General features: G+C 51.8%; 1 protein-coding gene across 1 annotated transcript; it reads left to right on the top strand.

Moving 5' to 3' along the window:
* The first annotated feature begins 378 nt into the window (after positions 1-378).
* Positions 379-23,400, top strand: IL17RA (interleukin 17 receptor A). The gene is made up of 13 exons (XM_070620333.1): positions 379-656; positions 10,077-10,101; positions 11,201-11,347; positions 12,160-12,272; positions 13,421-13,547; positions 15,206-15,253; positions 15,361-15,524; positions 16,229-16,312; positions 16,679-16,763; positions 17,567-17,578; positions 17,832-17,933; positions 19,844-19,885; positions 20,474-23,400. The coding sequence occupies exons 1-13, from the start codon at positions 501-503 to the stop codon at positions 21,967-21,969; spliced, it is 2,601 nt and encodes an 866-aa protein (XP_070476434.1). The 5' UTR covers positions 379-500; the 3' UTR covers positions 21,970-23,400.
* Positions 23,401-26,641: the final 3,241 nt, after the last annotated feature.

The raw sequence follows: 26,641 nt of genomic DNA, 5'->3' as shown, positions 1-26,641 counted from the left end.
TCCCGGAGTTGGCGCCAGATGTGTGGGAAATGATTGCTCGCGCTCCCTCCCCCCACCCGACGAAGCCAGGCGTCGGGAGCAGGAGCTGCCGGCCTGCGCAGGAGAAAGGAGAGCCGGGACGGCAGAGAGGCCTCGGGGAGAGAGGGGTGGGAAGAAGGGACGGGGCGAAGACAGCGGACTTCGTTGAGTCTCGAGTCGGGCCTGATGTCACATGACCGAGAAGGGAAAGGAGAGGGGCAAAGGACCAAAGCCGAGTTTTCCGGCTCGACGGGCAGAGCGAGGCCGGGCTCGGCGCGCGGGGAGGGGCGCGCACCTGCGGCGGGGCGGCGGGGCGGTGCAGCCCTCGGCCCGCCCCCTCGGCCGGCCCGCCCCGGCCGGCTGGAAGCCGGAAGCGGGCGGAGCAGAGCCGACGCGGGACGTCGCGGCCCAAGGAAGCCCCCGGGCGCTCCCTGGCTGCGCCCGCGCCCCGGGCCGCGAGTCCCCCCGACGGTGCTGGGGCCATGGGGGCTCCGCGCCGCGGGCCGCCCGTCTTCCCTGGGCCCCCGCCGGGGCTGCTGCCCCTGCTCCTGCTCCTGCTCCTACTCCTGAGCGGGCTGGCCCCGGGTCGCGCCTCCCCGCGGCTCCTGGAGCACCCGGCGCCCGTCTGCTCCCAGCAGGTGAGACCCGGACGCGTCCCGGAGGCGCGGGCGCCGCGAGGATGCTGCGGTGGCGGGGGGCGGAGAGGGCCGGCGGCTGGGGACCAGGTGCCCCGGGCTGGGCGGGCAGGAAGTCTGCGCTGGGGGTCCGAGGCCTGGGCACAAAGACCTGGGAGGACCGTCGCAGCGGTGGGAGTTGCGGTGTGGACCTGGGCGGAGAGGGAGTTTGTGGGGGTAAAAGATCGCGCTGCGCGTGTTGCACAATCTGAAGTGGCCTCCTGGGCGGGAGGCGGGAGTGACACCTCCGCCGTCGCCCCAGTTTGGGGAAGGAGACCGAGGCACGGGGCCCGGCCAGAGAGGCGGGGCAGGACTGCTTGGAAGGGGAGGTGGAAGGGGGCCATCGGAGGAGCCAGGCAGGACGCGACCGGCTTCCACGCAGCGCGGCGCACAGATCCCCGGCTGTGGTCCGGCGCGAGCCCGGGAGGCCGACTCGGGCCGCGGAAGCTGCCCCTTCAAAGGAGCCCGCGAGCGCACGGCAGCCGGCCAGAGGGCGCTGTGCGGAAGGTGGGGGCCCGACGGGGCTCAGCCCTGCTCCCCAGGGAGGGACCCCGCGTTGAGGGCCGCGCCACGAGCCGGGCGGCCTGCGGGGCCAGGAGCCTGAGCGGTGAGACGCGGCCTGTAGCCGTCCTGGGACAGTTGCGCGGAGGGCGGCCGGCAGACTCGGGGCAGCTCGGTGACACCTTCCCAGAGGGGCGAAGCCCTGGGATGGGGCAGATGGTTAAGCTACCCCTCCAGCTACCCCCCGCCCCCATCCACCGCCACTCGCATCTGGGATAACAGCCGCTTTGTATCTGTCAAGTCGTACCCCGAGCGGTGCCCACAGGAAGTGACACACCCACATGTTGGGTAGTGCCCTTGTTGTGGAGGACCATCTTAAGGAAAAAAAAAAGAGAAACAACAGAACACTGTATCCGCCTCCACAGCCTCTCCGCTCTAAGCTGTCCTCTCTTTCCTCCGCTTTCTCTCTGGTTTCTTCAGTCCCCTCTCCTCCACCGCCACTGACCCTAAGGAGTAATGCTCAGATCTGAGTCAGAGGATGTGAAACAACCAGAGATATTTCTCCTTATCTAATTTTATGGACTGTTTACCAAAAGAGGGTGGAGGGTGAGTGACTGTTTAGCAGAATTTTTTTTTATGTGAATGACATTGGGAAATGACTGTGACTCCCACTTTTGGGAAAAGCGGGGACATATGCCCAGCAGACCCTTCCTGCAGACTTGCCGTGGAAGTATTCTCCCATGGATGATTCAGTGTTCGTTTTTTGACTGCCATTGGCCCGGGGCCTGCAAAATACGAGGTTCTGTTGCTAGGAACTGAAGCTGTAAAGAAACGCATCCAGGACCCCAGTGTCCAGGGACTTAAATCATCCGGGAGGGAAAAAGGCTGGAAGGTAGGTCACTATGGTGCAAGGCAGTCTGTGGCAAGTGCTTTTCGTACACCCAGTGTGTGTACAGAATTCCAGGGAAGAGAAAAACTACTTCTAGCTGGGATGTTCCTCACGGCAGAGAAGACATTTGGGCAGCCCCAAAGGATGGAGCATTCCAACTGGTGGAAAGGGGCTGAGCCAAGGCCCTTGGGTGGGCAGGATAAGGTGTGTGGCTGGAGTGGAGGTCTCTGTGGCAGGAAAGTGAGAAAAGCTAGAAAAGGAGGTAGGGACTCCATCGTGTCGTGCATGAGAGGTGGGCTAAACAGGTTTGCCTTTGATTGTTCAGTGGAAAGCTGAAAGTCAGGAGCAGGAGTGGGGCACGGGAGGATTCCAGAGCGGGCTGGGGAGAGCTGCTGTTGGGCAGATGTGTCTGCCCTCTCCTTGCTCTTCCTTCCTCCCACTTGCCTTTGCATACACCTGGCTCGCAGGCAGACAACTCATAACAACTTCCCTGCTTCATTGACTAGTTCTTTTAAAAAGAAAGAAACCACGCCCTTCAGATTTCTTTCCCGCTTCTGATGTTTTAGTAGATGCAACACGATGTGGAGAGGGAAGAAAAGCTACAAACTTGGCCTCTGAGGACCTGGAATGGCCTCCAGACTTTACCCTTACAATCTCTGCAGTGTTGGGCAGTTCAGGCTGCTCGTGCCTGGGTTTCCTCATTTCCACAATGAAAGGGCCAGGTGAGCCATCTCAAGGTGGGCCTGTGCCACTTTCCAGAGTATAAATGTCTGTCCAAAGCCCAGCTGGCTGGGGCTCCCAGTGACTCCCTCCTAGGACAGAGACAAGCCTTGCGCAGGCCTGTGCTCTGCCTAGCCCAGTGTTGTAAGCACAGATGTGGGGCCTTGATGAATATTTGTGGAGTGAAAGAACGAAGGAATGAATGAATGGATGGATGAAGAATGATTAGCTTTGCTTGAAAAGCAGTGATAAACCAAGACCAGGCGTAGCACTGTTTCCGGCTGCCCGGATTTAGCACCTCAAAACCCACATGACTCTGAGTTCCCCACAGAAATCGATCTGGAGAAACCACAGGTCACTGCATCTCCCTGGGCAGCCTTATGGTCGGCCCTTCCCCTGCTGGGCTTTCTCACTGGGCCCCGTGGCTGCAGCCCAGAGGAAAGACAGCCCCTTGGAGCTGGTCACTGAGTGTTAACACACAGTTTTATGGACAGGATGTGTGTTGTGTTACAGATTCTTTTTTTTTCCTGAGCACTTGTGTTTTTGGCTTGTAGAGCAGCTGTTTGGTTTCACGCCTATCTTCTGGTTGCCGGAAGCTCTCAGCTGTGCCACTTTCCAGAGTATACGAAGTTGTGTTACGTGGACGTTCTCGTATGCTGTGGGTGTGCAGGCCGTCAGGGTTGGGGTCACTGCTGGTAGAGGAGTGAGCAAAGTTGACAGGCTCCTTGGCCACCATTCCTGACTTCTCGCTCTGGCTGCTCACTGCCAGCCTTCTGTCTGGAGACTGTGTGACATCAGATGAAGCATGTGGCGAGGTGGTGCAGGGGCGAGGACTCCGGGCTGAGAGTCAGAAGACCCCAGCTCTGGGTCACGCTTCCCCTGTCACCCACCCTGCAGCTTTGAGTTAGTCACTCCACCGCCCCAAGTCAGTGTCCTTGTCTGTATAAGGAGGTGGTCCTCACCTCAGTGGGTTATGGAGAGAGCAGATAACGTGCTAGCTGTGCGCAGGGGCCGGACCGGGGACACTGTGGTGTCGGAGGGCATGAGGGCGCTAACGTCCACCTGCAGCTTTGCGCTGGGCTCTGTGTGGGGCTTGGCGTGTGACTTCAGTCAGTGCTCACCACAGCCTGCCAGGCTGCTGTGATTAACCTGGCTTAGAGAGGCGGGGTGATGACCCATGGCCACACAGCTAGTGAGAGCTGGGCTGAGGGTCCGTGCAGGGCTGTGTCTGTGACTTCAGAGCCCGCTCTTCCTTACCAGGCACTTGGTAACGTTCTGTTAATGCACAGAGTTGCATGTGGTCTTTTATTTCTTCCTTTTAATCTCCACCACTGTGGACAGAGAATATTAGTCTCCCTTTTTATTTAGGGAAGCCGTAAGCAGTGATTGAGAGGGTGGGTTCAGAGCAAAACTGCATGGGTTCGTGTCAGCTCTGTGGGACCTCAGGCCACTCAGCTGACCTCCCCATGCCTCAGTTTCTCATCAGTAAAAATGGGATAATAGTACTTACCTCATAGGACTGTTGTAAAGATTAAATGGGATATTAAAGTGTTAAAGATCGGGTGATGCCCAGCACAAAAGAAGAGCTCAGTAAATATTAGCTGCTGCTGTCGTCGTCTTCATCATCACGAACATTCTCCCTCTTGGACTTCTGCAGGAGGCCTAACAAAATGCCACTCACAGGCAGGCAGTTCATAAAGAATATTCTGATCCTGCTATTTTTTTAAAAAGGGCATTTGAAGTAAAGAAATTGGGGATGATTTGTTGGAGGGGAATAAAACACAATCCAAAAAAGACCCTGCATGCATTTTTTACGTTGTTAAAAACGTTACTTTAAAGTAAATTCTATCTGGGAATTAAGTCATAAGGAAAACATGTCCACTATTCCTCCCCCTAAACAAGTTAATATTTTCATTTGTTCATCTCACTTTTCAATCCTTTCATTTGTTTGGAGTAACATCATGGATAAAATTCTATCTTGTAATTAATCCTTATCAAGGTAATATATGGTGATCCTTTAAAAATGGTACTAAGATGTTTAAAAGAAAGACAGCAGAGCCCTGTCCCACCCTCACCACCCCCTAGCCTCTTCCCCCGACGTTACTTGTGTTTCTTGTAGGTATTTCTTCTGGCGTTTGCCTCCATGTTTCTAAATGGACTGCTCTTGTCATTCTTGATTTGTCGATTTTAGATGCTACCTGTTAGAATAGATGCAAATTTAAGTTGCCTACGCTCCCCTGCTCCCACTGCTTCTCCTCCCAGTCTCCCTGTTGTAGTCGTAGCACGGTGTTAGTTAAATCAGTGCTCAGTGTTTATATTGTAACAAGTAGGTAATCCTCACTGCTGAGGCAAGTGTGTGTATTTTGATTATATTTCTTTTCTGGTATAATTTCTTTTCCCCCCTGGAGATGATAATTACTTTAATTCTTCACTTCCATCGTTTTCCGTGTAACTAGTCTTAGTGTTTTCTATCAGGTTTGTCGTATGCTTTTTCGTCCAACATCAGATATTCCACCAGTTTCAGAAAACTCCCTCCTGGGGCCTGTGTTCTCCAGCTGCAGCCTGACTGACTGCTCTCTGGGCCTGTGGCACGGCTGTCACACGAGATGCCCTGTCATGACTGTAGTTCCCGTGTCCTGGGTCCTGTGTCTTCCTTCTCAGAGATGAGCTCCCCCATTTCGCTGGAACATATCCTCCTGCAATGTCCTAAGAGAAGGTATAGGGGTATGAGATAGATATATAGATATAGATATAGATATGTTACAGGTCTGAACATGTCTTTATTCTACCCTCACACTTTTTTAACAGTTTGGTTAGGTATAAAAGTCTTAGGCTAAAGATGATTGTCCCTCAGAGTTTTGTTGCCTTCCCGCAAACAGTACAGACACTGAGAAAGCTGATGCCATGCTGACTGCACTCTCTTTGTGTGGCACCCGCTGTTTCCCCCTGGAAACATGTAGGATCTTCTTGTTATTTCTGGTGTTCCAAAAGTGTCATGCCATTGCGCCTTGGTCCAGATCTCTTTTTCATCTGTTGTGCACGCCATTCAGTGGACCTTTATTGTTTGGAATTATGTGTCCTTCAGTTTGGGAATCTTTTAATTTTTTCCTCTCTATTTTCTGTGTAAGCTGCTTCTGGAAATCCAGTAAATCATACCTTGTATTTCCTGAATTGATTCTCTAAATACTGATGTATTTTCTCTCCTTTGTCTGTTTGTATTTTTTCTACTTTCAGAGAAATTTCTGGAATTTTATAGCCCAACACTTACATGAAATTTTTTGTTTTCGCGCTTCATTTTTTTCTCTGCTTATTTTTCCAGTGTCCTGTCCTTGTCATATGGCTGCAGTGACCTCTCTTATCTCTTTGAAACAATAATAATTATATTTGTTTTAATTTTACTCTGTTCACAGCATTGTCTTATTTCCTCCAAAAGCATCTTTTTAAAAAAATTGTTTGTTTTGATCTATTTTTCATAGAGGAAACCATTCTCAAATATCTCGTACTTTTTGGCTATTTTAGAATATTTTAAGAATGAAATCCTAAAAAGCTGATTGAGTGAAATTCTGTGTAGATGGGGCTCATTGATCATTGGACGTCACTGTAGGGGTCAGGCGAGTGTGGCTTGTCTGTCGGGGGCTCTCAAATGTCGACCCCTGGAGGCCTTCTCTCTGGGCCTGGCTGCCAGCGTGCTGAGGTCAGGGCAGGGCACGCAGGGCTGAGGTTCCCAGCATGCCGTGTGTCGACCTTCGCTTGACTCACTGCCCGCTTCAGGCGCGTGCTCTGAACTACCTGCGGAGCACCTGCTCCCTCTAAGACCTGCTTCTGAGACGGTTGCGCTGAGCCTTTGGCTTCTTTCCTGCCAGTCTTCCCTCTGCAGCGTTGAGACTGAAGTTCCTCCACTCGGCCTGAGCCTGCTCCTTCCACTTTGTCTTTTAAAAATTTGTTCTCATCTCTTTTCCACTGATGTTTCCTCTTTGTCCTTGAGAATTTATAAAAATTTTCCCTTTCCTATGACTTTCATATGGTTTAGGGAGGGGGAGAAGAATATATGTGTACACGGTCAACACGACATGACCTCTAATGGAATTTTTTATTCTATATCCACTTAATTGCATATTTTTCTGTTTTCTTTAAATCTTTTCCCCTTATCTTCCCTCTCTCCATCTCCTCTGCTTCCATCCTTTGCCCCCAGTAACCAGTGTATTAACAGCCTGATATATGTCTGTCCACATGTTTTTATATGCTCATACAATCATATTTAAGCGTATAGAGAGAGAGAGAGGAGGGTTTTTTCATCACTTGTTTCCATAGAAAATTGGATTATATGATAAAAAGTTCTTTGCAACTTATTTTTCTCACTCATGAACACATCCTGGGTGTCACTCTAGGCCAACAGATATCTATATAACTAATTCTTTTTAATATTTACAGAATATTCCATAGTAGATGGCAATCTGTTCAACCATTTCTGTTTTGATAGCCATTGAGATTTAAACATTATTCAGCCGTTCCTGCTTCAATATCACAGAAAAAGAGGGACAGTTAGGGGCTGGCCCCGTGGCTGAGTGGTTAAGTTCGCGCGCTCTGCTGCAGGCGGCCCAGTGTTTCGTCGGTTCGAATCCTGGGCGCGGACATGGCACTGCTCGTCAGACCACGCTGAGGCAGCGTCCCACATGCCACAACTAGAGGAACCCACAACGAAGAATACACAACTATGTACCGGGGGGCTTTGGGGAGAAAAAGGAAAAAATAAAATCTTTAAAAAAAAAAAAAAAAAAAAAAAGAGGGACAGTTACCCATTTTTAAAGCTAGCATAAACTTAATTCTAAAACTTGATAAACTGTATACAAAAAGAGGAAACTATGGACCAACGTCACTTTTGAATATAAATACAAACAATTCTATATAAAATATTAGCGAATTTAATCTAGCAGAATATGCTAGCATAATGCACCATAACCAAGTAGGATTTATGCCAAGAGTGCAGAGTTGGTCCGTTATCAGCAAATCTACCAACGTAATTCATTAGATCAATAAATTAAAGGAGAAAATCTACAAAGTTATGTAAATAAATGCTAGAGAGGTATTTGATAAGGGTCAGAAGCTGTTGTAATAACAACTATAAGCAAAATAGTAATAGACAAAATTTATGTACAATGATGACTATCAAAAACCAAAACCAAAAACAGTGTTATGGTGGCATAGCAAGCTATTCCATCAATCACAGGCATTAGAAGAGGACACCCTCCAGCGTCTTTGTTAATCAACTGACCGTGTTTTCAAACCCTCCCAGCTTCCTCTCAGTCTACTGAAGACAAGAGCCTTTCATCATGCGCATCGTCTTGCAGTGGCTTCTGAGTAGCTGCCAGTGGATAATAGAGAGTTACCCAAAATGAGTGTCTGTTTTCCTTTCTAGAAGAGCTCCCCATCTCAAGGTGAAAAAACCAGTTTCTTGTCCTCTGTGCCCTGGTCCTAGGAGTTTCAGGTGGGAGAAGAAATGAGAGCGTTCAGGGAGTGATAATCTCACCATTCAGGAAAGAGAGATGCTCGTTAGAGTGAGCAGAGGCAGCTAGATGGATTTCGTTGTTGAACAAGTGAGGAGGGCCCAGAGGGCTGTGATGGCCCTAGCTGAGAACTAATCACCAGGAGCTGGATAGGATACAGAAAATCTGGACCCTGAGGGCTTATGAACTGGTGTCCCACAAAGGGAGGATACGGACCAATGGCACGCTTAGACTCGGTCCTGAGCGTGCTCCAGGATACTATCTCTACATCCACTTTGTGAATGACCCCTGGTGCCATAGTGTTTTGTCCTTCCCATCATGAACCCTGCCCCTCCGCTCCCTCTTGAGAGGAAGACAGGTGCTGACCCCAGTACCCTATTCACAGGCATATACCACATCTCTCTGCGTCCTTAACATTGTGTTTCTGGTCTGCTTCAACATCTGACTTTCTGCCCCACGTGACGTGTTTGGTCCATTTGCCAGTTAAGATAGGTGGAAACACCTGAGCCTGAGTTCTTTCCTTGCTCCACTGCCAAATGGGAATGTGTGGAGGTCACCCGTTACAATACTAGCTTCTGTTTATTGAGTACTTGCCATATGCCAAGCTCTAAAGAAGGGGAGCCAGTAGTTAAAGAGCCGCCATTGTGTGCTAGACACTGGACAAATATTGTCTCATTTAGCAGGCAGTGCGATGGTTCTCTGGGCACTGCAGCCAACGAAATTCCTCATAATGATTCTTTTAGGGCTCCTGGTGAGCTGCCTGCTGAACAGTGCAGTAGCCGTGTATTATTTTATTTAATTGTGTAAAATATGAATACATTCCCATTGTTTGAAATCTTTTGCAATACAGATACGTTAGAAGTGAAAAGTGGAAGGCTCCCTCACCCACACTACTGTGGCCAACAGCCCATCTCCTGCCCCATGATCTTTATTTATATTTGTGTCATTTAATTCTCAACAACGCTATCAAGTTGGTATTATGGTTATTCTGATTTTACAGTTAAAGAAATGGAGGCTTGGCGATGTTAGATAAAGTCACTTAGCTGGTAAGTGGTGGTGAAGCGACACCTCCGGGGGTAGGTGTGTGTGTCCAGAGCGGAGTCAGCTAGCCAAACTGAAGCTCAGTGATGCCATTTCCCTCCTGTTTGTAATTGGGGCTTCTACATTCGGCCCTCGGGATCTCCTCTGGGTTAGAGAGTCAATACAAATTGCCAGACTGGGAGGCAGTATAGTGTAATATTGGTACTTGAGTTCCTTCATTTATAAAACGGAGCCAAGGGCACTTTATCGTTAAGTGTGCTATGAGGATGAGTGAGATGATATCTATGTCACCCAGAACAGTCTGGCACACCTTCCCTGGGGGAGTTTGTCGGGACTCAGTGGATTTCCATAGCTGATCCTGTCACAGAGCCTGTAGTTTTTGTCCCCCTCCTGCAGCACTGAAACCGAAGGCTGGAAGCCTCAGGAGAGGCGGAGGCCTGTTCAGCCAGATGCCCTGAGAGAACCCTCTTTGTGGCTTTTCAAGTCGGGAAGTTCCCAGCTCACAACAGTTACTCCAAAAGTGTCAGTTCCATTTTGCCATCCACTGTGCCTGCCTCTCCTGCTCTGTGAGGAGAATGTTGTCTCCCACTCCCAAGAGTGCCCCCAGAACGTGAGAAGGGAGAGCTGTGTGCATTTCATTCTCGAGAATGAGCCGGGGAAAGCGTCTGGAGCCTGGCTTGTGAATTAAAGTTCTTTCACACTGTAATTACCTCCTCCTTGTTTCCACAGGGGCTGAACTGCACAGTCAAGAATAGTAAGTCGTCTGGTTTGTTCCACTTGTTGTTGCTTTGTCAATCAAGTGCTCACCTCGTGCTCATCTCTGACGGACGCGCTGCCACTCGCTTCTGGTGTAGGCCGAGGGTTACAGCCTGCAGCAGGAAGGATCCTTGCGAATCTAGGGTGCATGCACCTGGGCTTCCCCTCATGCGTGTTCGTCATGCAGAAGTCAGGAAGTGAGAGGCGGCACTGTCGCCAGGACTGTGAGCGCCCTCCGGGAGCTGCTCCAGCGGGTCAGCACGGTCACTGGGGGGCTGTGAGCGCCCTCCAGGAGCTGCTCCAGTGGGTCTGCACGGTCACTGGGGGGCTGTGAGCACCCTCCGGGAGCTGCTCCAGTGGGTCTGCACGGTCACTGGGGGGCTGTGAGCGCCCTCCGGGAGCTGCTCCAGTGGGTCTGCACGGTCACTGGGGGGCTGTGAGCACCCTCCGGGAGCTGCTCCAGTGGGTCTGCACGGTCACTGGGGGGCTGTGAGCACCCTCCGGGAGCTGCTCCAGTGGGTCTGCACGGTCACTGGGGGGCTGTGAGCGCCCTCCAGGAGCTGCTCCAGTGGGTCTGCACAGTCACTGGGGGGCTGTGAGCGCCCTCCGGGAGCTGCTCCAGCGGGCCTGTGATACAGGTAGATTTGCCAGAGCTCAGCACTGGAAAGCGAGAGCCGTCTGTGGTGTTGATTTTGGTTTGTGTTTTAATGCAAGAAGGAGGCACATATTTCAAGTGTCTGTGCTCCTTAGGGACCCCTGGCATATACAAATAAAGCAACACTGTTACCTCGCCATCTCTCCTGTGCCCCCATTTCCCACCACTGCTTCATCTCACAACCAAGTCGTGTGCTTTGTCCTCTCTCTTCAAATGCCCTGTAGACTTCTGAGCTTTGCAGTGACCCCAGACAAGCATTAGAAAAGAGGAGGCTGGGTGGGGAAGCTGAGAACCCACCAAGGGTCCCAGGCTCCTGACTGTTCAAAATCCAGCTCTCTGGACCCACTGCTGGGGCATCTTGTCTGTGTGCTTGTCTCTTGCAGTTTCTTCAGTTTTTTGCAGAGCATGCAAGTCTCTGATTTCTGCTTTTCCTGGCTACCAGGCACCTGCCTGGATGACAGCTGGCTCCACCCTCCACACCTGACCCCCTCCTCCCCAAAAGACGTCCAGATCCAGCTGCACTTTGCCCACACCCAGCAAGGAGACCTGCTCCCTGTGATTCACATCGAATGGACACTGCAGACAGATGGTGAGTGGGCATGTCAGCCGGGCCCTGGGGGAGCCTGCCCACCTCCAGGTGAATCTGCAAACTAGCCCTGGCCCTCCCATCAGACTCAGAATTGGGCTCCTAGTCCCGCACTCAGACATGAGGGCCCAAATTTAGTGCTGAAAGGACCCATCATTTCATGCAGTGCATACTTTTTCAGTGTTTTAGGCATTAACGCATGATGATATCTTCTCATCCCACCATCCTTCATGAAAGGCCTTCCTTTGGCCTAAAATCTCTATCACCCTGGGGGGAAAAAGTCAAGTGGTTAATTCTCTGACTTCAGTACTAAACATTTGCTGGAAAAATGGTAACACATTTGCCAGCCTGCTTTTCCCCTTAGTTTAGGGGCTGGAACTTCTTAAAACAACATTTCCCAAAGCTTTTCAAGGGTAGACACTTGTATTACAGGATTAGAAAGATTGGGGTTAAGAAGAGCCAGCCCCAGAGGTGTGAACAGGGCCGGAGGAGTTCTCTGTAAACTGGCTGCTGCCCCCTCAAGGACGGCAATGCCCGTGTTTGATGTGCCACGTTGCTGAGGCCTTGGCCACAGATTTGCAAAGCGTTTGCCTCTAGCCCAGTGTAAAATATCTCTTGTCCTTCTCCAGCTGGGAAGTGTCTGCAAGGCTGTAGGCTGCTCAGGCCCAAGAGTGAGCTAGAAGAAACGGGAAGTGGAGGGTTGAGTAAGATGGGCAGATTTTCTCTTAACAGTGAGCAAGCATAACAGACAGGGAAGTGGCACACCCGGCGGTGTGTGGTCTGCATCTGTCTCCTCCCCTCCCTCTGACCTTCAGCCAGCATCCTGTACCTGGAGGGTGCAGAGTTATCTGTCCTGCAGCTGAGCACCAATGAACGTTTGTGTGTCACGTTTGAGTTTCTGTCCAGACTGAAGCACCATCACAAGCGGGTAAGGCCGACTCCGGAGCGGGTCACGTCCATCTGAGGACAGTGAGGAGCAGAGCATGTTTTGAAAACTTCCCAGACCTGCCTCCCCCTGCTTTTCCTTCCAACCGTACCTACCTGTTCATTGTGAAGGAAGTTGAAAGGGAAGACAGCTTGCACACCGCCCTCCACCTTTATTCATAACCGAGATCAATCTGGGCCCTGCCTCCAGCAAGGAAGACATTGTCCAGACCAGAGGACTGCGGGGGGTGGGTAAAATGTTGATTCTCCCTTAGTTCGTTTAAAGCAGTGGTTCTCAATCTACGGCCCCAGGACCAGCAGCACCAGCATCCCCTGGGAACTTGTTAGAAATGCAGGTTCTGGGCCCCACCCTACACTTCCTGAATCAGAAGCTCTGAGGGTGCTTAACAACCCCCCAGGTGATTCTGATCCAAGCTCAAGTTTGAAAACTGCTAGTTTAAATCTGCAAAACGTGGCTATTTGCATACTTCCCACCAACACAGCAGCCAAGACAGAGCCCCTCTCCCATGCTTCATGCTTCATTGGGACCAGACCTGCCGGCTGGGTGGATGGTGAGGACTAGTGGCCTAGATCTACTGAGAAGCAAAGTCAGTATCTGTAATCTGCAACAAGCAGAAAATCTCTGCACAGATTCTGTCTCTGCAGCAAAGGCTCTGTGGGCGCGGGTGAGCGAGACTGTTTATAGTCCTCCCTCCCACTTTTGTGCTCTAGGACATTCTCACGAGATGCCTGGCTTTCCCATTTAAGAAGGAAGTCATTTAGCAAATAGTTTTTAGCTGCGGCTGGCGTGCCAGCTCCCCCAACAGCCCCAGTCCTCTGGCCCGGCTCCCTCACACCCCCTCCCGGGGTGTGAGAGGGCTGGTGGGGAGGAGGCCTCTGTTGCCTTTCCCCAGATTCTCTTGCATATGACACTGCTGTCCACTGAGGAGGCCAGGCCTAGGTTTTTAAAATAGGCAGGAAGGACCAGAGGAAACAAAAACAGAGTTACAGATGCCTCTGATTTTGCATCTTGTTGTGATCTTCCTGTTTTTGAGTGATCTTTTGGGGGCGAGTGGGGTGGGGTTTTTGGGCAAGGCGGGTGAGAGGTGTGTGTGTGACCTGTCCAACCTCCGCCTCCTCCCTTCTTTTCAGTGGCGTTTTACCTTCGCTCACTTTGTGGTAGAGCCTGGCCAGGAGTACGAGGTGACCGTCCACCACCTGCCCAAGCCTTTCCCTCACGGGGACCCAAACCACCAGTCCAGGAACTTCCTCGTGCCTGGTAAGAGCGCCCTCCCACCAGTCCAGGAACTTCCTCGTGCCTGGTAAGAGCGCCCTCCCAGGCCATTGCCTGACCACTCGGCTCTGCAGAAGAAACCAGCAGGTGGCTCGTCTGCCCCTCTGCTTGGCTGGACGGTGGCTGCCGTTGTGTGCGTGTGGCGTATCCACAGAACAAACCCATGCCAGGGGTGGGAGCTCTTCGGGGCACGGCTGCAGCCTCTGCTGCCTAAAGGCAGAGCTGGTTCCCTGTTGGCACAAACGGTGGGTATTGGGCTAAGACCCCAGGCGTTCTCTGGCAGCTGGAGTCCCTCCCTCCGTCTAGAGGAGCACGCTTCCTGCCCAGAAAGTACCGGGAAGACAAGCCACGCTCGGAAGAGTTGTAACCCTGCTCCCAACCGAGTTCCAGCGCTCATCACCTTGTCCTTCGCTTTTTATCCGTCATCCTGCCTGCATGTATCTAACGCCGTCCCACGTATGACGCCGTCTCCCCTCCCCTCTAATCCGTCCTGCCTGTGAGCACTGCCAGCATCACCCTCTAAACACTTTTTATGTGTGTGCACCTTCGGTTCTCCGTCCTCCCCGGAATCTCGGCCATAGCCTGCAGTAGTTCTCATCGCTCAAAGTCAGCCACATCTGGACCCCCAGCCTGTTCATGCGGTCTCCAGAACCCCACAAATCACTTTGCATATGGTGATCACAAAGTGCTTGTTGAGGATGGTGATGGCCTTCTTCATCCCTGGAGCAGCCCCACCCCCCCCACACACACACTATCTGCTTACCCTGCTTTATTTTTCTTCATGTTACTCATCTCTCCTGGCATTTTACTGTCATGATATAATTATGACAGCGTGTCATGCTGTTTGCTTGTTTTTGTTGGTCTCTTCGACTGGAATGTGATCTCCGGGGTGGGGACTGTGTCTTATTCACCACCGGATTGCCAGTGCCTCAAACAGTGCCTGGCACGTAGTGGGTACTACATAAGTATTTGTTGAGTGAGCGAATCTCTCAGTCCCCTCCCCTGTTCCTAAAGTGGACTGACTCAGTGCCTGTCATTCCTCTGCGACTCATACCTGTCACATGTCTTCTTAAACCAAAGCGAAAATGTTAGAGTCAGGGAAGTTGGGGGAGGGGATCAAGAAGATAACTGGAGCAAAAGTCCTTAAGGTGGTGCCTGGACCAGCAACATCATCCAGTTACCTGGGAGCGTGTTGAAAGTGCAGCTTCTCAGGACCTACCCCAACCTGCTGAATCAGAAACTACTGATGATGATACACACAAAAGTTTGAGAAATGTTGCCATGGAGAAACAAAGTGCTTCTCCCCGTGTGAAAAGGCAGAGGCAGCCCTGGAGAGGAAGCTGCGGTGGGGAGAGAAGGAACTGGAGTGGACCGAGGCCCTCGGCCACCCAAAGCAAGCTCAGGAGGAATACACTTGAATCTGGAATGTTCCCTGAGAGAGGAGAGATGAGACAAGCAGTCAGCCCTCAGTTCTCTGGGACCCCTGGCCAGTAGCAGTGGGCCAGTCCTAGAGCTTGCTTTGAAGGGGCCATCTTTGAACAGGCTCCCCAGAAGGGAAAAAGCAGTTATCACTTGTGTCAGGAGTCTGGAAGCCAAGTTTCTAAGGCAGACACTTAACGGTTTCACTTTTTTCTGGGCCGCAGACTGCATGGACCCCAGGATGAGGATAACCACGCCGTGTGTGAGCTCAGGTAACTGCGCTGGGCGGGCTGGGCGAGAGTGCTCTCCCTGGTTGCAGGCACACCACGTGCGTGCAAGCCCTCTCCTCACTTGCACCCTCCCTCTGTGCCCTGGGCAGGCAGCCTGTGGGATCCCAACATCACTGTGGAGACCCTGGAGGCCCACCGGCTACGGGTGGACTTCACCCTGTGGAATGAATCTGCCCGTTACCAGATCCTGCTGAGCAGCTTTCCACACATGGAGAACCAGAGCTGCTTTGATGACGTACAGAATATACTCAAGGTGACTCTCTGCCACCTTCTTACCCCTCTAGCAGCTCAGAACCACCTCTCCACACCTCCAGTCTCCCTGACTGTCCTGCCAGAACTGCGGTTCGAGGAGCTCAGCACTCAGTACTGTGCTCGGTCAGTACTGACCCCGGGCTGCTGCTCTTCTCCTTTCCTGTGCTGTGAGCTGATGCCTAGTGGGTCCTCTTGCTCCTACAGCTGATCCTACATCTGACGGGCTGGAGTTGGTCTCTGCCTACGCCCTACCCAGGCCTTCTTGTTCTCCCCACCCCACGTTCTCCCCTATTCTCTGTTTTGCTTTGTTTATTCCACTTATTCCAAAAATCATTTGAAGATTTGAAAAATGTGGAAATTAAGACAAAGGGGAAGTATAGGTGGAGAAATAAGATGAAGCCAGGGTGCAGTTAGTGCAGAAAATGTGTGCTGTGCTGCCGGACGTGAGCACAGAGTTGTCTCTGTGATCCTGGCAGCCAAAGCAGAGAGGGGACTGCTGGTCACCAGATGTGTTCATGAGTTAACAACAAAGCTGTGCCCCAGGGACGTGTAGCTTCTCCCAGAACCGAAACCCGAGGAGCAGTTGTCCCTGTGGCCCTCCCGAGGGTGAGCGGGACAGCAGTGGGCAGCGTTCTCTCAGCTTCCTTGGCGGACGCGGCAGGTTCTCATTCAGCCAGTCGTCCGCATCCACCCCTCTCTCCTCAGCACACACCAGAGGCTTCCCACCAGCGGGCCAACATCACGCTCACCCTATCCGACTTTAATTGGTGCTGCCGCCACCACGTGCAGGTGGGTGAATGTGGTATGGACAGGTGTGGGAGGGCACAGGTGGCCATTTCTGCTAGATGGGCAAGGAGAGGAGGAGGGCAGCTCGTGGACCGGTGCTCTCTCCGAGGACCCAGCCCGCTGCTGTCTGGTATTCCCTGCCTGACGAGGCATCAGCTGCCTTCGCCAGCCGTGCCCTCCCAGCCCCATCTGGCAGGGGTGCTTTGAGCCCCTCTTGCTGATGGGCGATCTGGAGATTCTGCAGTAGCCAACTCAGGTCTCTGACTCTCAAATAGCCTGTGCTGGCGAGAAAGCCTCTGTGTGGGCTGGGGGCCTACGTCTCCTCCGCGTCTCAGAGTCCTGCTCTCTCCGCTCTTCCTGCCCTCACAGATCCAGCCCTTCTTCAGCAGCTGTCTGAACGACTGCCTCAGACACACTGTAACCGTACCCTGCCCGGAAATTCCAGATACTCCAGGTAGGAAGCCTATGGCTGTCCTGGGATGTAGTTGCGGGTGAGAATGGATAACAGTCAACAGCTTGAGCTGAACCCTGCCCTGGTCCTAAGGGTGGGTGCAGAGTGTAATTTAACTTGGAGTTATTCAGGCCTGCAGTGTGGGGCTTTAGAGAGACACTCTACTGGGTTGGACTCTTGACTGCCTTTCACTAGTGTAGCCCCAGACAAAGTACTTAACCTTTCTGATCCTCAAATTCCATGACTGGGAAAATGAGGGTTGTTATCATCATAGAGTTGCAGTTTTGCACCACTTAGCCAAGCGCTGTAGCATGTCGTCGATTTCCAATCCTCACAAACTGTGAGTCATAGTACTATGAAGGGAGACTCTCTCCCCCAGGTTCATAGATGAGGAGACTGAGGCAGAGAGATGTTACATAACTTGTCCCAGATCACACACCAAGGAAGTGGCAGAGGCCTGGTTTCTGGCCTGAGCCCATGAGAGTCGGCAGCCCCTCCCTCCCCCTGTACTGCCTCCCACTTCTGGTTCAGAAGCCTTCTGCAGCCCGACGTGTGGCCACAGCCAAGTGCCGATCAGTGACAGAGATTGCACTGGCCTGGATGAGAGCCCTGGCCTCCCAGGTGGGAGCGGGCGTCCCTTATTAGACTAACTTGTTTCACGGCAATGGTTTCATTATGTTGAACTCGTACCTAAAGTGCTCGGGGTAGGGTCAGGGTCATCTGCAGGCCCCCAGTGATGTCAGTGACGATTTTTGTGATTACTGCTAATGATTAAGAATACTGTTTTGCCTTTGTTCTCATTGCAGACTCGACTGCAGGTAAGTCCAGCTCGCCTTCCCATAGTGCTGCAGGAGTCCTCAGGGGCCACGTGGGAAGTCCCTGACCATGCCTTGTACGGAGCCGGGCAGACAAGGCTGGGCCAAGAGGCAGCCCAGGGGTGGGTGAGACGGTCAGCATGCCATGATGTGGGCCAGAGAGGACAGCCCAGGGCCAGCCATGGGCCCCGGGACCTCAGTGTTGGCAGAGCAGGCCTCCCCTGCCATGTCACTCGTGCTGTTCTGCTTGCCACAGACTATATGCCGCTGTGGGTGTACGGGTTCATCACGGGCCTCGTCGTCCTGCTGGTGGCTTCCGTCATCCTGCTGGTCGTCTGCATGGCCTGGAGGCTGCCTGGTAAGTGCAGGGGCTGTGGGAGCCAGTCCTGGGGCTTTCCCCTCTGTTCCTCTTTCTCCCCATGTCCCCTCTTCCCCCTCCATTCTCTGCGAGACTGTGCTCAGAGGGGACCCTTCAATTCCAGCCCTTCAACCTCAACCTAAGTACAGACATTGCGCCTCTTAGGCCTCGCCTTGGTTGTCAAGAACTCAGAGCCTACAGTCAGGCTGACCTGGGCCCAAATACCAGCTCCACCACTTACTATCTGGGCAAATTACTTAATTCTCTGAGCCCCAGGTTCCTCTTCTGTAAAATGGAAATTATAGTGATACCCACATCGTAAAATGGTTGTAAGGATTAAGTGAAATAGTGCCTCTGAATTTTGCACATGATACGTGCTCAGTATATATTGGCCACAATTGTATCTATTGCTACTAAAATTAGTCTTATTAAAATCAACAGGCTGGAAGCAGCTGGGGAGTCCCTGCATCAGAAGTGACTAGCCAGGCAGGTGGAGCAGCCTGAGCGGCGCCCTCCTGCAGCCCCTAGGCTTGTGCATGTGAGGCGAGCAGAGCAGCCAGGGGCAGCACAATGTGCTAGAGGAGGCTCGGGTAGACCCAGAACCCACGGGGGTGGACCCAGCTCTGCCTCATGGGTTTGCAGGCTTAGGAAGTTGCTTCCCAAACCTTGGACTTGGTTTTCTGCTCTGTAAGGCGGGATAAGAGCGCCTCCCTGTCAGGGCTGTGGTGAAGATCAAATGGTAGTGCTGACAAAGGTGCTTGCTGGTGGATGTTAATAATGTCGCTGCCCTCTCTCCCTGCAGCCCTCTCTGGCCAGGTCCTAAGCAGGAGAGAACATGGGTCTTCGGCTTAGGGGCCGGCCTCCCCTGCCCCTCCACGACCCTAGGCTGTTTCCTCAGTGACCTGGACTGTCGTTTCCACACTCACAGGCTTGTCAGGATCAGCTATTCGCCATTATTAATTATTGTACATGGAAAGAACCACACGCCAGCCACGCAAAGATCTAGTGGGAGGGCCCTTCCCCAGGGGACTACTCACATCTCTACAGGGCTTGAGAAACCATCGAGTCCTCTGGAGGTGTCTGGGGGCTTTTTGTTTCGTTTCTGCCGCTGCACTTCTGGCCTTTCCCCGAAGCGCCCCACGCTGCAGGGTGAAGGCAAGGACAGGAGACACCTCGCTCGTGGTTTGACTGTCTTTTGACAGTTCTGGGAAGAGGCCGAGGGGGTGGGGATTGAGATTGGGGTTCCAGTGTCATCCTCGGCCATCTGTGGGTTCCGTTCCCCCGTCCATGTCCCCAAGGACTTGACTCATGCACCAGTTTCCTTCGTCGCATCTCTGAGGGGAGCCGTTCGTTCCCCTTCCTCACCTCCCGAAAAATACCAGGAGGAAATGTTGTCAGCAGGCCTGGTGGGGGCTGCTTCTAGAGATGTCTTGTAAGATTTTGCCTCCTGAAGTGGGGAGTCTGCTTGGGGGTGGCCAATCTGGGGGGATGGAGGGCACAGAACTGTGGTGAGGTGCCGGCATGGACCCCCAGTCAGCATCCCGGGGGCCCCACTGGGTGGGTGTGTGGAATCGTTGCCCCCAGCTGACTGAGCACGTCCAATGTGCTGGGCACTCCACATGAAATCCCCTAACACACCCATTTCACAGAGGAGGAGACTGAGCTTCAGAGGGTGAGTAACCTTCCCAGCTCACAGCTCGCAGTGGCCGACCCGGGATCCGCACCGGACCTACTCCATGGTGCATCTCCCTGCAAAGGCCCGGAGGTGTCTGGGAGCCACTGCCTCGGGCGCCCTCCCTGTCGTGGGCCCTGGGTCAGGACTGGAGCAGTGCTCCCGTCAGATGCCCCTGTGAGCTGGGCCCTATTTCTCTTCCAAAAGAGCCACTCTGATGTATTTCTTTTCTTTCTAGGGTCTCATCATGAAAAATACGGTAATGACACCAAAAACACAGGTGAGTATTTGTGGTTGGATGGGCTGGGTTGGGGTGTGTTTTAAAGCTGTGGTGGAGATTCTCTTGAGATGCTTGGGGGGCAGCCTTCTGCAGTGCGACCCTGAGTCCCTTCAGGGGACCTCGCCTCCAGAGGACCCGCCTCCAGCACCCCAGATGGAAGGGACTTCAAATGGCAAGGCTGGGCTAACATTTTTTTAATCACTTACGAAGGGAAGGGAGGCGTACCGTATTTTGTGAAAAGAAGTCCTCCCTGTAACAGATATTTCTATTCCATAGGCAGGCCTTTGTGCCTTTTTTCCTTTTTTAATTAAAATAATTAGAGTAAAGGCCAGAGGCCAGTTAAGAAGATGAGAGAGAGAGATTCTTTTTCCAGAAGGCACCAGACTGTTTTTTTAGCAAAACAGATGAAACAGCAATATTCGGCTTCTTCCAAGGCCCCAGTGCATTTCTTGGGCAAGAGAGCCAAGCTCCACCTGGCCAGGTCCCTCCCAGGTCGGCCAGTGGGGGGTGCTGCCCTCGGCCTTGGTGTGAGGATCCATGCAGGCACACACCTAAACCTGCGGGCTTGGCTCCCCTTGTTTCCCTCAGAAGTCCTGCCTGCTGCCGGCCTGACTCCCCCACCCCTGAAGCCCAGGAAGGTCTGGATTGTCTACTCCGCCGACCACCCCCTCTATGTGGATGTGGTCCTAAAGTTTGCCCAGTTCCTGCTCACCGTCTGCGGCACTGAAGTGGCCCTCGACCTGCTGGAGGAACAGGTTATCTCAGAGGTGGGCGTCATGACCTGGGTGGGCCGCCAGAAGCAGGAAATGGTGGAGAGCAACTCCAAGATCATCATCCTGTGCTCCCGAGGCACCCAGGCCAAGTGGCAAGCCATCCTGGGCTGGGAGGAACCCGCCATCCAGCTTCGGTGTGACCACTGGAAGCCCGCCGGGGACCTTTTCACGGCGGCCATGAACATGATCCTACCAGACTTCAAGAAGCCAGCCTGCTTTGGCACCTACATCGTCTGCTACTTCAGTGACATCAGTGGTGAGAGTGATATCCCTGACCTCTTCAACATCACTCCCAGGTACCCACTCATGGACAAGTTTGAGGAGGTGTACTTCCGGATCCAGGACCTGGAGATGTTTGAACCTGGCCGGATGCACCGTGTTGGGGTGCTCGCAGGTGAAAATTACCTGCAGAACCCCAGCGGCTGGCAGCTCAGGGAAGCTGTGGAGAGGTTCCGGGAGTGGCAGGCTCAGTGGCCTGACTGGTTTGAGCGTGAGAACCTTTGCCTGGCAGATGACCAGGACCTCCCATCCCTGGACGAAGAGGTGTTTGAAGAGCCACTGCTGCCACCGAGAGGAGGGATCATCAAGCAAAAGCCTCTGGTGCGGGAGCCTGCCTCTGAGGGCTGCCTGGTGCTAGATCTGCTTGTCGGTGAGGAAGGAAGAGGAATGTCAAGGCTGGAACCTCAGCTTCAGCCCCAGGGGGAGCTGGCAGCCCAGACCCTGCAAACTACAGTGGTCCCTGTGAAGATCCCTCCAGCTCAGGCAGTGGAACCCGTCCCTGGAGCTGTGGAGGGCCACGCAGCCAGCCGGTTCGCCGTGGTGGAGGGTCAGGAGGCCTGCCCACTGCTGGAGGGCTGTGGCCCCCAGCGGAACAGTGTCCTCCTCCCTGACTCAGAGGACCTGCCTCTCTACAGCACCCCACCGGCGTCACCCGACCACCTCCCAGAGGACGTGAGGGAGCAGCTTGAAGACTTGATGTTCTCACTCTTCCAGCAGAGTCTGAGCTGCCAGGCCCAGGAGCGGTGGAGGAGGCCAGCCGTGGCCCTGCAAGGCCCACACACACCCTGCGAGGAGGGCCAGCGGCAGTCCGTGCAGTCAGACCAGGGCTATATCTCCAGGAGCTCCCCGCAGCCGCCCGACGGACTTACAGAGATGGAGGACGACGGAGAGCAGGACCTGGGAAAGTCGGCTGAGCCACTCTCTCCTGAGGACCTGGAGAGCCTGAGAAGCCTTCAGCAACAGCTTTTCTTCCAGGAGCTTCGGAAGAACTCTGGCTGGGACAGTGTGGAGCCAGAGACGCCGGCCTTGTAGGGGCCTCCCAGACCCAGAGCACTGAGAGAAGGGTGTGTGTGTGTTCATGGGTACACACGTGTGTCTGTAGATGTATATACGTTCGTGTGTGAGCTGTGTACCTTTAAAATGTAGACATCTTGATTCTGATCCCAGGGTATCCCCCTTAACTTTTCTTTCTCTGACCATCTGGTCATCTTCTGTCCCCACAAGAATCCACAGCTCATTCCCAGGAGCTGATGACACAGTGTCCCTAAGTCCCCATCATTCATTCATTCATTCAGCTTTATTTTGCACCTACTACATGGCAGGCATCTGAGATGGAAAGATAAATTACACTGGGCACGGCCCTGGCCACCAAGGAGCTTAATATTTAGTGAGAGCAGCAGATTAGACAGAGGATGGTCATGCAAGATGTAAGGGCTGAATGGAAGCCCACCCAGGGCTCTGAAAACACCCCAAAGGGGCCCCTGGCCCAGGGAGAAATTCCTGGAGGAGGTCATGTAGGAGCTGAAGAAGCTGGTTTGCTGGGCCAAGACCTTGTAGTGGGGCAGGCAGCAGTCCCAGGAGAGGGAGGAGCAGCCTGTGGCGAGGGCTGGGAGCGGAGTGGGGAGCTGCAGCTGAGCCTGGAGCGGAAGGAGCCAGAGCCCAGCTGGGAAGACCTTGTGGCCAGGCTGGGAGGCGGGCCGTCAGCCCAAAGGCCTGGGACTCCTTTAATAGGATGAGCTGTGGCCCTGCAGAGCAGAAGGCTGAGGGCCACACGTACCAGAAGCCACCTCGGATCGTTTTTGGAAAGAGACAAGATAGAAATGTATGATGTGAAACCTAACAGCCTTCAGCAGGGAGAAAACTCAAATCCTAAGCTCACGTTTTGGCAGTCAGTCAATGGGAGAGCTCCAGCAAAGCGTTCTTCAGGGGCTGCCTGGCTGAGTCCCTGGGCTCTGGAAGCACAGGAACTGGGAGCCCTCAGCTCCACACGGTGGTCCGATGCAGGGTGAGTTGAGTGTGGGATATGGAGGGCCCGCAGCAGGGTGGGGAGGCGGGGCGGAGTGGGAGTGGGAGGGCAATGAGGACCTGGCAGGCGCATTGACGAGAGAGGAGAGTGTGTCACTCTGCACTTAGAGGTCTGTGGTTCAAAGACATTTGAGGAGAGATGGTAAGGCTCAGTGTTGGAAGGAGTTGTCCCTGAAGTGCCTCCTTGGGAGAGACTGAAGTCTTCTGTCTATCTGGGCGTCCCAAAGAGCACGCTGGGATGCCGTCTTCCCTTGGAATTGAATGTCCTCCGTTGTCTATACCTGAGTCCTTAACTATAGCTCCAGGTTTCAACAAGCAGGAGAGGATTCTGAAATGTGATGGGACACCACCTGTCAGGGGTGTACATGTGTGCACGCATACACACACACATACATATATGTGAAAGATTATCAATAAAAGAATGAATGAATTTGTTAACTCTGGGAAGATTTCCTGGTGCTTATTTTGAGTCATATGTTACTATAGGTCAAGAAGTTCCTAGCTCTAGAGTTCTTTCTCGTATTGAAGTTTTTCCTAATAGCAGCAGGGCTGTCAAGGCCTAGGTCCCAGACAGGGTGTGGCTATAAACTGGAGGTCTGTGTCCCCCACAAATTCTTATGTTGACATTTAATCCCCAGTGTGAGAGTATTGAAGGTGGAGCCTCTGGGAGATGATGAGGTCCTGACGGCGGAGCCTCACGAATGGGATTAGTGCCCCTGGGAAGGAGGTTTCCTCCGCCCTTCCACCAGGTGAGGACAAGTGAAATGGTCGTCTGTGAAGCAGGAAGCAGGTTCTTCCCAGACGCTGAACCTGCCAGCGCCTTGGCCGTGACTTCCTGGCCCCCAGCACTGGGAGAGATAGATTTCTGTTGTTTATGAGCTACGCAGTCTGTGGCGCTGTTACAGCAGCCTGAAGGGACTAAGACGGGAAAGGAAGTGAGCGTTTCCAGCCGCCAGCCTCTGGGGCTCCGTCTCTCCAGTAATGCTAGAGGCAGCGTCATTGGGTCTGGACGCCCACCCAGCTTTCTCCGGCATGGCCCCAGCTTCCAATGAGCGCTTGTTGGGTGTTTAGGGGTTGGAATACCATGGCGGACTCTTCCCTCGCTGGAGCCAGGGTTCCACGTGGCAGCAGAATGTCCCCCCAGGTGAGGTCCTGGGGCCCAGAAGCACACTTCCATTCGGATTGCATTCCTCACAAACCTTGAATTCTAGCTTCGCTGGCCTTTGAGGCCAAATGTCCTCAATTGGCATTGTCCACTATGTCCCCTTTATCTTCAGGGCTGCTGCTTTTTTTATAACAGTTTTATTGAGATGAATCACATACCATACAATTCACAATTGACCCCGTGCAGTTCATTGGCTTCCAGGAGTTCAGAGTTCAGCAACCATAGGCATAAGCAATTGGAGAACATTTTTCTTTTTTTTTTAATTGAGTTAATGATAGGTTACAATGTTGTGAAATTTCAGTTGTACATTATCGTTTGTCAGTCGTGTTGTAGGTTCACCCCTTCACACTTTGTGCCCACCCCCCACCCCACCTTTCCTCTGGTAGCCACTAATCTGTTCTCTTTGTCTACATTTTTAAATTCCTCATATGAGTGGAGTCATACAGAGATCGTTCTTCTCTATCTGGCTTATTTCACTTAACATAATTCCCTCAAGGCCTATCCATGTGGTTGCAAATAGGACGATTTTGTTCTGTTTTACGGCTGAGTAGTATTCCATTGTATATATATATACCGCATCTTCTTTATCCAATCATCTGTTGATGGGCACTTAGGTTGCTTCCATGTCTTGGCTATTGTGAATAATGCTGCAGTGAACATAGGGGTGCGTGGGACTTTTGGAATTGCTGATTTCAGGTTCTTTGGTTAGATACCCAGTAGTGGAATAGCTGGATCGTATGGTATCTCTATTTTTAATTTTTTGAGGAATCTCCATACTGTTTTCCATAGTGGCTGCACCAGTTTGCATTCCCACCAGCAGTGTATGAGGGTTCCTTTTTCTCCACAACCTCTGCAACATTTGTTACTATTTGTTTTAGTTATTTTCGTCATTCTAATGGGTGTAAGGTGATATCTTAGTGTAGTTTTGATTTGCATTTCCCTGATGATCACTGATGATGAGCATCTTTTCATGTGCCTATTGGCCATCCGTATATCTTCTTTGGAGAAATGTCTGTTCATGTCTCCTGCCCATTTTTTGATCGGGTTGTTTGATTTTTTGTTGTTGAGTTGTGTGAGTTCTTTATACATTATGGATATTAAGCCTTTGTCAGATGTATGACTTGCAAATATTTTTTCCCAGTTAATGGATTGTTTTTTTGTTTCAATCCTGTTTTCCCTTGCCTTGAAGATGCTCTTTAGTCTGATAAAGTCCCATTTGTTTATTCTTTCTATTGTTTCTCTTGTCTGAGAAGACATGGTGTCCGAAAAGATCCTTTTAATACTAATGTCAAAGAGTGTACTGCCTACATTTTCTTCTAGAAACCTTATGGTTTCAGGTCTCAGCTTTAGGTCTTTGATCCATTTTGAGTTTATTTTGGTGAATGGTGAAACAGAATGCTCAATTTTCATTCTTACATGTGGCTTTCCAGTTTTCCCAGCACCATTTGTTGAAAAGACTTTCTTTTCTCCATTGTATGCCCTCAGCTCCTTTGTCGAAGATTAGCTGTCCATAGATGTGTGGTTTTATTTATGGGCTTTCAATTCTGTTCCATTAATCTGTGCACCTGTTTTTGTACCAGTACTATGCTGTTTTGATTACTGTAGCTTTGCAGTATGTTTTGAAGTCAGGGATTGTGCTGCCTCCAGCTGTGTTCTTTTTTCTCAGGATTGCTTTAGCAATTCGGGGTCCTTTCTTGCCCCATATGAATTTTAGGATTCTTTTTTTTTTTTAAAGATTTTATTTTTTTCCTTTTTCTCCCCAAAGCTCCTCACTAAATAGCTGTATATTCTTAGTTGTGGGTCCTTCCAGTTGTGGCATGTGGGACGCTGCCTCAGCGTGGTCTGATGAGCAGTGCCATGTCGGCGCCCAGGATTCGAACTGACGAAACACTGGGCCGCCTGCAGCGGAGCGCGCGAACTTAACCACTCGGCCACGGGGCCAGCCCCGAATTTTAGGATTCTTTGTTCTATTTCTGTAAAGAATGTCATTGGGATTCTGATTGGGATGGCGTTGAATCTGTAGATTGCTTTAGGTAGAATGGACCTTTTAACTATGTTTATTCTTCCAATCCATGTACATGGAATGTCTTTCCATCTCTTTATGTCGTCATCCATTTCTTTCAGAAAAGCCTTGTCATTTTCATTGTATCAGTCTTTCACTTCCTTAGTTAAATTCACCCCGAGGTATTTTATTCTTTTTGTTGTGATTGTGAATGGTATTGTGTTCTTGAGTTCTTTTTCTGTTAGTTTGTTATTAGAGTATAGAAATGCTACTGATTTATGTAAATTGATTTTATACCCTGCAACTTTGCTGTAGTTGTTGATTACTTCTAAAAGCTTTCCAATGGATTCTTTGGGGTTTTCTATATATAAGATCATGTCATCTGCAAACAGTGACAGTTTCACTTCTTCCCTCTCTATTTGGATTCCTTTTACTCCTTTTTCTTGCCTAATTGCTCTGGCCAAAACCTCCAGTGCTGTGTTAAATAAGAGTGGTGATAGAGGGCATCCGTG

This window comes from Equus przewalskii, chromosome 5 (genome assembly GCF_037783145.1).
Source record: "Equus przewalskii isolate Varuska chromosome 5, EquPr2, whole genome shotgun sequence".
Classification (NCBI taxonomy): Eukaryota; Metazoa; Chordata; class Mammalia; order Perissodactyla; family Equidae; genus Equus; species Equus przewalskii.
This window is presented reverse-complemented; position numbering and strand designations above follow the sequence as displayed.